General features: G+C 35.2%; 1 protein-coding gene across 2 annotated transcripts in view; it reads left to right on the top strand.

Annotated features, from left to right (window-relative positions):
- KIAA0319 (KIAA0319 ortholog) overlaps positions 1-15270 on the top strand; it is a 129945-nt gene that overhangs the window by 96481 nt on the left and 18194 nt on the right. For both annotated transcript variants that reach the window (XM_051970605.1, XM_051970606.1), the window contains 4 exons: positions 2342-2480; positions 5017-5176; positions 11408-11550; positions 13111-13233. In XM_051970605.1, coding sequence (XP_051826565.1) covers positions 2342-2480; positions 5017-5176; positions 11408-11550; positions 13111-13233 — 565 coding nt within the window. The remainder of the gene's footprint in view (positions 1-2341; positions 2481-5016; positions 5177-11407; positions 11551-13110; positions 13234-15270) is intronic.

A 15270-nucleotide genomic window follows, 5' to 3' on the forward strand; every position in this document is an offset into this window, starting at 1 on the left:
CCATTGCTGCTTACTTTTCTGCTTCTAGCTTCAGATGCAAAAATTTCTAGTTATGATTCCAGGTGGATGGACCTCAGCATAATAGAAACTACCAGCAAATATACTCTCTGTTAGCAGATTTTAGAGGAGGGTAATTTTTTTTTTCATTGCTTCTAATTTAAAAACATTGGAATCATGCTTCATTCCTTCCCTGGCAAGATTTTGGATGGTGTGGAAACTTCAGAATGTTCCTTGCAGCCAAGGAAAAGGATATAAAACTGTCATCATTCTCTTTGATTCTTCCAACTCAATGTTCAATACATTGTGAGTTCTTTGAAGGCAAGGACTGTCTTTTATCTCTTTTTGTATTATTAGGTGCTTAATAAATGCTTATTGATGGATTGAACATCTAGGTATGTGTGTTTTTATGTGGACTTTATCATCACATTATACCCGAAAAGCCAAGTGAAAAAGGGATTATCATTCTATTTTCCCAATCTGTTATTGACAAAACCAGTCTTTAGTCATTGGCAAAGTCAAAATTAGAATGAAAGTCTTCACCTTCCTAGGTGAACTCATTAAATAAGAAAATCCTTCTCTGGGGATTTAGCTTTGATTATAAATAATGACTTTTCTTCCCACTTGGCTCTTGGAAGATATATAGTTAAGTCCTCTGAATTTTACTTTTAAAAGGATTATAATAGTAAAGCGTTTCTGGATAATAATGCAATTCATTTATTCAGTTTTTTTTTTACCTTATTGGTATGTTAATTAATTAATTTATTTATATTTATTACAGCTTTTTATTTACAAGTTATATGCATAGGTAATTTTACAGCATTGACAATTGTTAAACCTTTTGTTCCAATTTTTCCTCTCCTTCCCTCTACTCCCTCCCCCAGATGGCAGATTGACCAATACATGTTAAACATGTTGAAGTATAAGTTAAATACAATATTAGTATACACGTCCAAACAGTTATTTTGCTGTATAAAAAGAACCGGACTTTGAAATAGTGTACAATTAGCCTGTGAAGGAAATCAAAAGTGCAGGTGGACAAAAATAGAGGGATTGGGAATTCTATGTAGTGGTTCTTAGTCATCTCCCAGAGTTATTTCGCTGGGTGTAGCTGGTTCAATTCATTACTGCTCTATTGGAACTGATTTGGTTCATCTCATTGCTGAAGATGGCCACGTCCATCAGAATTGATCATCAAATAGTATTGTTGTTGAACATTTATTCAGTTCTTTAAACCTTTCAAAGAGTGATGGAGCTTATGCTTGAAGGGGTTTTAGTTTCTTTAATAGAAACAAAATAGAACTTTCCATGGAATACCTATTTGATTGCTTCTGAAATATTCGATTTGAGAGATAGCAAAAACTGTCTAATTTTGCATGGAGCTTCAATTAGAAGACAACCCTTGGCTCCAATCTTTGCCAACTATGTGACCTTTAGAAAGGTAGCTCTTTCCTCATGCAGAATTCTAAGCAATCATAAGGAATTCATTCATTCATAAGGAAAATGCTATTCAAAGGTAAACTGCAATGGTTATTGTTTCTGCTTGCCTACTAGTGCATCCTTGGGATTCTCTCTATCCTGACTCCTCAGGACCTTTGTGGCTGACAGAGAAGAGTGTCTCTGCACACTTAATTCCAGGAGAGGTCTCTAGAATAATCTTGGAAATTAGGATCCAGATAACTCTGTTAAAGGATTACTTCTTTAAACATGGCAATGATATAAGAAAGGATGAGGAGTCTAAGTCTTTTTTTTTTTTTTAATTTCTTTTCTTTTCTTTTTTTTTTTTTTTTTAATAACTTTTTATTGACAGAATCCATGCCAGGGTAATTTTTAACAGCATTATCTCTTGCATTCACTTCTGTTCCGATTTTTCCCCTCCTTCCCTCCACCCCCTCCCCCAGATGGCAAGCAGTCCTTTATATGTTAAATAGGTTACAGTATATCCTAGATACAATATATGTTTGCAGAACCGAACAGTTTTCTTGTTGCACAGGGAGAATTGAATTCAGAAGGTAGAAATAACCTGGGAAGAAAAACAAAATGCAAGCAGTTTATATTCATTTCCCAGTGTTCTTTCTTTGGGTGTAGCTGCTTCTGTCCATCTTTGATCAATTAAGGCTCTCTTTATCAAAGAGGTCCACTTCCATCAGAATACATCCTCAAACAGTATCATTGTTGAGGTATATAATGATCTCCTGGTTCTGCTCATTTCACTCAGCATCAGTTCATGTAAGTCTTGTCAGTCCTCTCTGTATTCAGAGGAGCCTAAGTCTTGATAAAGAGCCCCTAACTTGTTTGGAGTTACTGTTAATAAATAATACACTGAATTGTGCGTGTATTTTAGGATGTAATCCATAACTCTGACCACAGCGCATCTCTGCAACTCATCAATCTGGTGGAAGGAATCTATATTTTCCACTTGAAAGTCATGGACCTCCAAGGAGACTCTGACATTGACACAGCCACAGTGGAAGTACGGCCTGGTATGACACCATTCTGAAGTTGTCTGTTTCTTTGGGGTCTGTTATGTTGATTCATTACTAGTACTGTTCTGTACAGTCTTAGAAAGTTGCCTAGGGCATTGGGAGGTTAATTCTTGTCCAAGGATCTATAAGTGTTTGTCACTGAAGCTAGGTCTTCCAGACTATGAGATCTGTTTATCTATCCCAGGGCCTATGCCGCCTCTCTTAACAATTTCTTATTGGGAAATTACTTGCTATGAAAGAGTAAGTTTTCTTTTTCATTTTAGTTTATTTTCTCTCCTCACCTCTCCCCATTGGGAGAAAAAAAAAAGGTGGGGGAGAGAAACCAAATTCTTTAAATATGCATACTCAGGCAAAAAAAAAATTTCCATGTTGGCCATGTAAAAATGTAATTCTCATTCTTCAATCTAAGACCATCCTTCTCTGTCAGGAATAGGCAGCATTTTTCATCATGGTTGTTCTAGAATAGTGGTTGGTTATATACATTTGTCAGAGTTGGTTTTTTTGTAAAATTCAATTTATTTATTTTAGTTATAAATTTTATGTCTCACAACCCCCTCTACTCACTGAGAAAACAAGAAAATCAAAACCTATTGCAAATATGTATAATCAATTAGAACAAATTCTCCCCCTTCGCTCACATACACACAGAGACACACCCCAACAACAACCAACACACACAGAGGCAAGTTTTATTCTATTCTCTGCCACAGAGAGCACAACTCCATTTACCCGGCCACATTGTTCAAATGCCAAATGTACACTTGCCAAAAAAAATATTTCATGGAGAACCCACACAGGCAAGCCCTTACAAGACAGTCAGAAAAAGTAATACAAGGACACTCTCAAGGTCTCTCTTAAGAACTTTTTAATTGATTGTGAGACATGGGAGACCCTAGCAAAGGATGGCCTGGTATGGTGCGCCCTCATCAGAGAGTGAGCAAAGCAGAATTGAAGTAGCCCAAAAGAAAAATGAGATGCTCAAAATTAGAGAAGCTACCCCAAATCTTTATATGCACTATTTGTGTCTGACCTATGACAGAGCATTTCGAGCTCTATTGGTCTGATCAGCTACAGTCTGACACACTGGACTCTAACATAGTGATATCATTTTGGTATTCTGAATACAAAGGACAAAAACCAACCAACACACACACAGAGTCAAACTTTATTCTATACTCTGAGTCCATCACTTCTCTATCTGGAAGTGACAAGACCTCCAGCCCTCTGAAATTGTGGTGGGTCATTGTGTTGTCTTTCAGAGTTGTGTGTCTATTGTTGTTATTGTATAAATTGTTCTCCTACTTGTGCTCATTTCACTCTGTATCAGTTCACACAAGACTTTCCAGGCTTCTTTGAAACCTTTCCTTTCATCATTTCTTATGGCACAACAATGTACCATTATCTCCATATAACATAATTTGTTTAGCCATTTTCCAATTAATGGACATCCCCTTAGTTTCTACTTTTCTGTTCCCCTCCCCTCATTTTTGTATACAAGTATTCTTTTCCTTTTTCTCTGATCTCTTTGAAGTATAGACCTGCAAGTCATATTGTCAGGTCACAGGGTATGCACAATGTAGTGACTTTGATGGCATATTTTCAAATTGTTTTCCAGAATGACTATACCAATTCAGAATTTTATCAACAATGCATTAATCTGCTTGTTTTCCTCCAACTGTTCCAGTGTTGGTCATTTTTGGGATCATCTTAGCTAATCAAATGGGTGTAAGGTAGAATTTCAGAGTTGCTTCAATGTACATTTTTCTAATTAATTATTGATTTGGAGTATTTAAAAGATGATTATTATTTGCTTGGATTTCTTCCTCTGAAAATTGCTTTTTCATATCCTTTGATCTTTTATCAATTGGGAGGGTCCTCCTTTTTAACAAAGCCATTAAAAAAAATAGTCTTAAGTTCTATAGTATTTTAGCAGCCCTACCCAAGAATGTCCTGCACCTTTTCTCTTTCATTTTTGTTACTTTTTTTCCTTTCTTTTTTTATATTACTGTGGGAGACCACAATAAAAAAAAAACTGATAACAAATGGTTGTAGTTCTGTAAGGGCTAATCAATATTATATAATTCTTACATTTCATTCCTTTTAAACAACTAAAGGCCAAGTTGATGACATTGATAAGTAGAGCACCATGTTCTCACAAAGCCAAGTCGCTAGGGTAGTCAAATCACTGCTTCTCTGCTTTCTGGAAAAGTACAAGGTTTAGATACTGGTTCAGAGGTCAGAAGGCAGAAATTTAATGGGCTTTTGGGATGTATTCAAGTAATTTATGTACTATATTGTGGTATAGAACCAAGATTAGAAAGGATTCTTTAAATGTGCTATTAATGGTAAAAATTGTATGAATAAGAATAAATGGAGAAGAAAAGGTGAAGACCTTGTTCCTTTGAGTCCTCACTCCAAAACATGGAAATCATGCAACAGATTCCAAGCCTCTACTAGACCCAAAATAGCCATGTTGTTTTGGCTGTGTCTACATATTTTCCAAATGGACATTCTATACCTTTTCTTTTCCCAGACCCTAAAAAGACTGGCTTAGTAGAACTGATATTGCAGGTGGAAGTTGGACAACTAACTGAGCTGCAAAAGGACATGCTTATGAGGCAGCTGGCAGTGCTGCTGAATGTACTAGACTCTGATATCAAGATACAGAAGATCCAGGCTCATTCTGATATCAGGTATGAAATAGTGTGACCAAGGTAAGCGCCTGTGCAGGGTGCCTAGCCAAGTGTCCTGTGCTGCCCACATGATGGCTAGGCAAGAAGCTCCGTGGAGATTTTTTTAGGGCAGGGATTCTTAACTTTTTTTTTTTTAACTATCATCTGGTCATCAGACCTATCTTTTCATTTTAAAGATAAGAATATTGAATCCCAGGGAAGTGAAGGAACTTGTCTTGAATCGTAATGGAAACAGGATTTGAATTCAGAATCTTTGTCAAATCCAAAGTTCTTCCTATGTATAAAATTTGTTCTAACTATTGAGGATACAAAAATGAAAAGTGATGTGATCTCTACCCTCTTTTTACAATTCAGTGGAGGAACGTAAAGGCATATAGACAAACAAGAAGGACAGAAGACATAACATGAAAGGAAAAATCATTTTCAACAGGACAGATTTTATGGAGAAACTTGGCCTTGAAAGAAAGAGGAACATTTCAATAGATGGAGACGGGAGACTATGGTTGCTCTGGGAATGGGGTATAACCTGAATGAATGCACTAATTCTAGTAAGCACAGTTTGGAATCCAGGAATAGTTAGTAGTCCATTTTGTTTGGGATGAAGAATTCTTGCAGGAAAATAATGTAAAATAAGACTAGATTAAAAAAATTAATTTTGTAGTTAAATGAAAGGTGAGTTAGAGAGAGGAGGGACTGGTTAGAGGTATGGAGACCAGTGATGAAGTTATTATAATAGAGTAGGTTAATGATGATGAAGACTTGAGCCCGGATTGTTGCAATGTGATTAACAATTAAGAGGAGATAATTATGAAAGACAATGCAGAAACAAAGTTGACCGAATTTGGTACCTGATGAGATGCATATGATGCAGAAGAGAGGGAAAAGTGAAAGGTAACTCTGAGGTTTACATACTGGATGAGACTGGAAACAATGATATATTTAACAAAGCTGACAGAAAGAATAGGTTCTGTTGGGAAAATTATGAGTCAACTCATTCATCTTCCAAACCACACTCAACTTTGAAAGGACTTTTAGATAAGACAGCTTCTCTTCTAATTCTAATAATAGGCTACATGACTCAAAATGATATAGAAATTTGGATTATTATTATCATCATCTCATTTTTCTTACTTTTTAAATGTGGTTTCAATAGAAATGATTCTGGGACAAGTCATTCTCCTGCTATTATCTTATATTTAATCTCCTACAGAGTATTTGCAAAGATGGCTAAAATACCTTCTTTTTGTAGTTGAATAAAAGCATGAGGATGTAAGTTCATTTGCTTTAAGCTCATTAAAAACATCTTGGTACAACTCTAGAAGCAGACAGAGATCAAGAATAATACATATTTTATCCTGCTAATGCATGATTTTAAAAGCTCTCATTTATTTGAAAGAAACTTTTTGCATTTTGAAATCTTTTTGTTCCATGTAACTTGGAAATTATGAATATTTGGCAACTATTTGAAATGTTGTTTTTCAGTTTTTATGTATGAATGTTTTATCTGGAAAGCTGTGGGCACCAGTGTGGCCTGTGAAAATGATCTGGTTCCTTTACAATTTATTGGTTCAATTCTCTAGTATATTTTGAGATTTGTATTTGTACTTTGGGGATTTGTCACCTGTCAGTCAATGAAAAAGAATGAGTTTTAGGTATACTTTAGGTACTAATTTTTTTTTGAGGGGGTATTAATACTCAATTTATTAATCAGACTAATAATCAATAACTTGCTCATCATTGGCCTCTCAACAACTGAAGATCTTCCCCTTCCCCCACATGAAGATCGCTGAATGTTGCTAAATTTTTGCAGCATGTAACTATCAGAAAATGGAGACAGAGTTTCTGGTATATTGATAATCAATTTATTAATTAGTTTAGTTGGCAATCAATAAATTGCTAAGTCAGTAGTTTTTCTTGGTAACCAAAGATAGCCATAGGAGATTCCAAAAGCCTTAAATAGCCTTTCACAAAGGGAATTCCCTTGGCTAATGAAAATCAATCCTTATTGGTGGACGTTCAGCTCTTCTATCTGGGAATGTGACTTGATTGTGAGACTCAGCTGCTTCCAGCAATTTGGATGGGGAGATCTATCTTCACCCAGACCACTCTAACTTGATTTTCTCCTCCATCAGCGGAGTCACCCTAAACTTTAATAGAAGGGTACTAGGACAGAGACTCCTTTCCCCAGGGTAAGGATTCTTCTAGACTGGATTCTGTTTGTATTTTAAACAGAAGTTAGGTCTCTTATTAGGGTAAAATTTCCCACCCAAGGTTGAACAGCATATTCCTTGAGGGCTAAAAGCAATCTCATCAATCAGTCATGTCCTTCAGAAACTGACTTTCACTAGACTTAAGCCTTAATGGAGGAAAAAAAGAGAAAAGCCTTGATCCCAATTTAATAATTGGTTGTTAATATAATAATATAATAATTTCTCTGGCAATATTGTATTTCACAGATTCCAAAATTTCCTTGAATAATCTACATGGCTCAATAACTCTAGATCCCTTAAGGATAACCCTCCTAGATCATTATACACTTCGACAACGATATTGTATGAGGACATATTTTGATGGAAGTGGATTTCTTTGACAAAGAGACCTAACTAAGTTTCAATTGATAAATGACGGACATAAGCAGCTACACCCAAAGAACGAACACTGGGAAACAAATGTGAACTATCTGCATTTTAGTTTTTCTTCCCGGGTTATTTATACCTTCTGAATCCAATTCTCCCTATGCAACAAGAGAACTGTTCGGTTCTGCAAACATATATTGTATCTAGGATATACTGCAACATATCCAACATATAAAGGACTGCTTGCCATCTAGGGGAGGGGGTGGAGGGAGGAAGGGGGAAAAAAAATCGGAAAAGAAACGAGTGCAAGGAATAATGTCATTATAAAGTAATCATTAAATTTAAAAAAAAAAAAAAAAGGATAACCCTCCTATAATATTTGGTGGCAATTACCTGTTGCTGAATAGTCATCATAAATTCATCCATTGCCACAAACAAATCTCTATTTCTTAGTCATAAGTTTGATATTTGTTAAGATATTTTTGGCTGAGTGCATGTGGATGGCATCCAGGGAGGGCCTTTTGAGTCTACTTTAAACTCTGTATAGAGGTAAAACTTTTAAATATATAATTTTTTATTATACAAATTAAATTATTTCTGATATCATGCTATGAGTAATTTTTATCATTGTAATTTTCAGTAGCCTTTATTCTTTTATTCACATTGAGAAGCATCTCAGGAAACGCTTTTTCACATTCTGAATTTTCCATACATATGAATGTTGTTACTTCTTCAAATGACAAAACTTAAAATAAAAAACTTAGCCCTTCTAAAATTGTTAAAGTTACCATTGTAACACTTCAATCTTAAAAAGTTTTATTGATTTTGTTTTTACATTGGAAACATTTACAGATTACTCCCATTTTGTTAGAAGTTTCTTTGAACAAAATAAAACTGAGAGAATACAGTGACTACTGAAAGAGTGTGTAGCACTTCACATCTAATCACCTCTCTATTATTTAAAAAAAAAAAAAAAGGAAAAATTAACAGAAATTTATTTTTTCTCCCTCTTATTTCCCATCACATGGGGCAAAATAAAAATACATTTTTTGTAACAAGTGTGTCTAATCATTTCAAACAAATTTCCTAAATGGCTATGTGCAAAACTATATACATGTCATATATCTCATCTATAATCTATACTCATCATTTTTCAGTGATGGATAGCATGTTTCATCATTGGATCTCCAGAATAATGAATAACTAATTATAATTAGTTCTTAATGCTTTCAAAATTTTTCATTATTTTAGTGTCATTGTTATTGCACAAATTATTTTTTCAGTTCTTATTTCATTATTCATTAATTTATAAAGTTCTCAAAATTGTACATTTTTATTAAAAAAGTGGTATAGAATAAATTGCCTTTCCGTTTCTGTTCATTTCAGTCTACATCATTTCATACAAATTTTCCATATCTTTTTAAAATCATCTATTTATTTCTTTTAGCATAGTAGTATTCTATCACATTCATCTATCATGATTTATGCAGCCCTTCTTTATGCAGACATCCTCTTAGTTTCCAGGGTTTTGTTTTATTTTCTTATGATTTTCCCATAACATAAAGAACTGTTATAAATCTTTTATACACAAAGACTTTTCCCTCTTTGATCTCCTGGGGGTAGGGCCAGCATTGGTCCATATCTGGGTCAGTGGGCACCTATTTCTTGAACATAGAGCACTGGAGACCAAGTACTTTTTTTGGATAACTTAATGCTATGATTATGAACATCAGTGATTATATCATCATTTAATATAGAGTTGACCTTGGATTCTATCACCCTTTTCCCTCACATTCAGTTTTCCCCGAAAGAGCTATACTACTACTTTTTGTTATTCTTTCTTCTTTTTTTCTAATCAATCTGTTGGTTGTCACTGTGTCCTACTTTTATCAAGTTCTTTCCTCCCTTCTGACCTACTTCTTCTCATCTGACATAGGCCAAAAATAACATGATGACTAAACATATTAAAATGGTATTTTTAAAAAAGAATAACTAGCCTCCAAAGGGCTCTTTGATGAATAAAAAATAAGTGTTATAATTGTATTACTAGTATCCTGTTACTTCTTCACATCTGTTTTGATTGTTCAGAGATCTTTAAAAGTTTCTATTTTTGGACAGCATTCTAGATAGGAGAGATTATTAGATAAATTATCTACAAACAAAGTGTGTGGAGTTCACATCCGACTGCATAAACAATATTTCCTGGTTGTGTGACCCCATTTGTCTCTCAAAAAATCAAAAACAAAAAAAGAAAACAATAAAAAGAGGAAAAAAAAAGATTAGCAAACCTGAGAAATGCAATGAAAAAAAAAATCTGACAATATATGCAATGTTGTAAATTAATAAACTTTCCCACTCATCTCCCTACCCCCATTCCTTTGCAGAGGGTGAATGTGGTGTTCTTGTTCTTCTTTATAATAAAAGTGGTTCTTCTCTGGGAAAAAGCAGGTTTCCCCGGGGGAGGTTTTCTGGAGGCAGCCTTAGTTGCAGTTCAGATCAATAATTACCCCAAATGCAGCCAGGTGATAAAAGTTCAGATTTTTTATTGTCTCCAATATAGCCTGGTTAGCTTAGAGGCCTATCTCTCTGCTTGGTTCCAAGAGCTCTTGCAGCTTTGTCCTTTGCTTCTGTCTCTGCTTTCTTCAGCCTCCAATTCAGCTCCACTCTCCATGTAATTCAGTTGAATTCTCTCGACTGGGCTTATATATGACTCTTCTGAGAGAATGGGATTATGGGTTTTCTCCCAGAGTGCTCTCTGGTCCTAAGAGCTTCAAGGGAGGTGTAAATTCCTATATCTCATACTAAACCTTGAAATCTCCCAAACGTGTGAACTCCAATGAGTAAAGGTGTGAACACAAGCATTGTATCAATTACACTGAGTTAACACTAGGATTCTAACAGGTGAAATATTTTCTCTTGGCTTTTTCCACATCTTCTTTGGGCTCAAGATGATTCTTTATAATTTTGTAACTTTCTTTTTTTTTTTTTTAATTGTTTTGTGGTTGTTTCTTTTGTTACCATATTACAATCATTTTGTATGTTGTTTTCTAGTCCCTGCTCATTTCACTTTTCATCAGTTCACATAAATCTTTCCATATTTCTCTGTATAATCTTTAAGCCATTGTTTCATATGACATATTAATATTTCATTATTTTCACGTACTACATTTTGTTTAATCCCCAACAATGGCCATCTACTTTGTTTCCATTTCTTGGTGTATATAGAGGCTTTATTTTTTTGTTCATGACTCCCTTATCTATAACAATCTACATACACACACAGAGTATATATGTGTATGTATATAAATATATAGTTATAGCAGTAGAATCTCTGGGTTAAAGGATTGGATATTTGCATAATTCCAGACTTCTTTCCAGAATAGTATACTAATTCATAGATTTATCAGCAATACATTAGGCAACTACTTTTCCATGTGTAGTTGTTTTTAAATAAAAATGTACGACATGAATAAAGTGCCAAATTATCAGTTGCTTTGTTCATGCAAAAGCATATGGGGTACTGACTGAGAAGGGATAAGACCTGTAAAACTGTTTTAAACAGTTTTAAAACTTCACTTTTCAAAGTCTACTGCTAAGTTCAAGAGGAAAGAATAATTGTTTGACAGCAAGAGTATCCTACTTGTCTCTTCTGCAGCACTGTGATCATATTCTATGTGCAAAGTGGACAGCCAGTTAGAGTTATCCAGGCTGTTGAAGTGGCCCGGATTTTGCATGCTCAGCTCTTAAAGGAAAAGGCAGACTTCTTGCTTTTTAAAGTCCTGCGAGTCGACACAGAAGGTGGGTCGCCTGTGTAAATTGTTTTTTCTCTTTGTAATATTAAACTTTCCAACCACAGACACTCTTCATTTATACAGGAAGAGGATTAATGTAAATAAAGGTTTATAGTACTGATCTTAAGATGTTAAGCACTGCTTTTGCATCAGATTTTCTGGCTAGTTTTCTAAATAGCATGACATTGAGACAAGACTAAGGTTTGCTAAACCTATATGTCTGAGGGAGACTGGGATATCATACATCATCATATATATGAAATATATATTTCAGTTAAAAAAAATTTTAAAGCTACTGCTGAATTTCACCTTTGAATAGGAGGGATGGTGGCAGATAAAAGTTAATATAGCTGTCAGGAATTAAGAAGATAGCATATTTAGATATAAACTATGCCTTATGCCATCAGATCAAAGAGCACAATTGTAGTTCACAATAAAAGGTGTTAAATAGTTTAAAAATGATCAGGTAGTTCTTACTTGCATTTTTTTTTTAATTATAGGTACACTCATAGGACCCCTTTCTTGGCAAAAAAAATTGACTTAGATTTAGTTTAACTCAATTCAGCAAACATTTATTAAACACTACGTTTGAAGATACTGTGCTATATGTAGAGAAAATAAAAAATGAAACTGTCCCTGACTTCAGAGAACTTACTTTCTACTGGTATATAGCTCTCTACAGTTATTCCACACAGCTTGGGATGGGGGTGGAGAATGGTGCCCCTGCAATCTGGCATTACAATTTTTTTGGCCCTTTTTTCATACCAGAAAAGAAGTCTGAATTATTCTGGTATTAAAAGAGGAAAAATGTTGATATTATATAATACTATACATATATTTTGTGCATTTCTGAATTGCTAAACTTTTTGTGTGTTGTCTGTTGGCCTTCTGTTGTCTGAAGCTTCTGCAAACCTCCACCTCCCCAAATTCCCATTTAATTTCATACACTGGCCTGCAATTTATCAAAACCAGAATGGATGAAGTAGCCATGTGGAAGGGTTTACTGTAAATATGTTTATATTTATGTTAATAGATGTTCTAGCTTGGGACAAATAATATTCCCAGGACCACTTTGTCCTTTGAATTTAATACTTATTATGTGGAGGTAGCACTTGCTCCTGGGGGAACAACAAAGAACATGATAGACAATTTTGATAATATAATATTGATAATATTGATTATATGACTTAATTTTTTCCCTGACTGAAGTTCATGTGTGAAAATTTCAACGGCAATATTCAGCAACCTTTCTCTGTTATTTGCCTAATAGAATGAAAGCACTGTTGAAGTCAGGAATTTTTTTTTTTTTTGGCTTTTAGAGTACTTTATACACAGCAGGTGCTTAATAGATATTTGTTAATTAATTGCTCTTAGTTGAGATAGTTGAGAACTGAGGGAACACTTCCGATATCACAGGACATATAACAGAAGAACATCAAAATGATTACGCATTTAAGGACCACTGCATTGGGATGCAAAAAAAGTAAAATATGAAGCCTTTTACTTCTGAGGAATTCAAGATCCATCTCTCCTGTGGTAATTATTACTTTTCCCATTTTGTTCCCAGTTTGTCATTTGAAATGTTCTGGCCATGGCCACTGTGATCCCATTACTAAGCACTGCATCTGCTACCAGTTGTGGATGGAAAATTTGATCCAGCGCTACTTCAGTGATGGAGAAAGCAATTGTGGTAAGTTCAGATGGAGTAGTTATGCAAAGATAGTCTGGGTTCCTGCTGAGAAACAAGTCTTCTGGATGTGTAAATGAACTCTTTCCCCAGCCTGAAGTAAATTGAGAAACCAGCCCTGTGAACCAGCCAGTTAGAACTTTCTAACAACCCACAGTGGTTGAAAAAGAATTCCTGGGCCCGGCTTTGGCTCCATAACATAGAGTTCACTTACATCTTGCCATTGCTGACAGATGTCCTGGCACAGTTTCTTAATTGGATGTTGTTCCCCAGAGTTTGTGGCATTGGAACCTCAAGTAGAATGTGCTCCTAGGCTTTTGAGTGGAAAAACCCAAATGCCCAAAGCCATCAATAACCCTTCCCTTGCCACCTCTCCCAAGCTAATTATGCTGTGGGATTTTTAAAAATGGAATACATTTTCTTAGTCTATTATATCCCATTCCATAGGCTTGGAACAAGAAAAGGATAACAGTATGAGAGTTTGGGGGAAAGGGAGCACAGAAGGATAGTCACAATTCCTTTAGTTGATCATATCTCTATCAGCCATAAGGCTTTAACACTAGCCAGGACTCCAATCCTAGGTGAGATCTTGCTACTTACTGAGAGTTAATTAGAGACAGGAAATGGATTGAAAAGAGACTGCTGCTTCAAGTTCTAGCAAAGAACCTGTCTTGGGTATTGGGTAATTTCTGGCTTTTAATGGCACTGCAGTAGAGTAGGAAATATCAGTATCATCCTGGATTCTCATGTTAGCTCTGCCATTTATTAACAATGTGATTTGAAACAAGCCTTTTCATCTCTCTGGGACTTGGCTTCTTCATCTACAAAATGAACAGTCATGCTCCCTGCTTTGTCTCTCTGGACCACATTCCCCTTCCCCAACACCTTCAAACTGGCTTTTGTGTGGGGATGGGGATGGGGAGTGGGCAATGGATTTGGATTAAATTCCCTAAACATAGGAGCCTCTTCTAACCCTAAAATGTGTTTTTGTGAAATGCTGAGTCTTTTTTCCCTTCCCTCACATCTACTTTGTTATTCTTAATCAGCAGTTTTGTCTGCTTCTTCATGTCCCAGTGGAGTTTTCCTTGGCAAAGATACTGAGGTGGTTTGCCATTTCTTCTCAAGCTCATTTTATAGATGAGGAAACTGAGGGAAAGAGGGTTAAGTGACTTGCTTAGGGTCACACAGCAAGTAAATGACTGAGCCATATTGGAACTCAGGTCTTCCTCACTCCAGGCCCAGTGCTTATCCACTGCACTCCCTACTTACTTGCCCATATATTTGCTATAGTCAACTATTAACTTTGGTAGAAAAGATACCATCACGGGTCACTGTTATTTCCCTGCAATAACTTTTTTGACTTTATGGGTGGATCATTCAAATAGGTCACTTCAGAAATGACCCACTGACCTGGTTTTGGTTCAACATTCTAGCCTGACAGACTGATCTCTGTTGAATTTTATGTTAGGATCAAAATAAAAAGTCCACACTATCAAACCCATCCATGCATGGCATAAAGCTGGCACTAACAGAACTGGCCAGTACTTCAGGAAGAAAATGATTTTACTTTGGAAAGTAAATTTGGGGATCAGATAAATAGATGGGCATAGTATTGGAGCCAGCTCAAACTAAACACAGAACTGATTTTTAAATTTTCAGGCGAGCATCTATTTATACCTTGGTAATCAGTAAGCTGCAAATCAGGGTCTGTTTTATTACTTTGTTGTTTGTCTTCACAAAAGAAAGTGATGTATTTTTATACATTTATACATATGTATATATTTATGGAATCCAGTTTCTTAGTCTATTATATCAACTCATTCTGTAGTCTTGGGACAAGAAAAGGATAACAATATGAGACTTTGGGGGAATATATATATTTATACATATATATTATTAATTTTATTAATAAGGTAGATTAAACCTAAAAATGTGATCTGCATTTTTGGAGAGTTTATTGTTAATTTATTTATTTAGCATACCACTCGACTAAAGTGGATATGAAAGAAATTAGCATTTTTAGTTGTTACATTCCTACAG

Source organism: Antechinus flavipes, chromosome 1, assembly GCF_016432865.1.
Source record: "Antechinus flavipes isolate AdamAnt ecotype Samford, QLD, Australia chromosome 1, AdamAnt_v2, whole genome shotgun sequence".
Classification (NCBI taxonomy): Eukaryota; Metazoa; Chordata; class Mammalia; order Dasyuromorphia; family Dasyuridae; genus Antechinus; species Antechinus flavipes.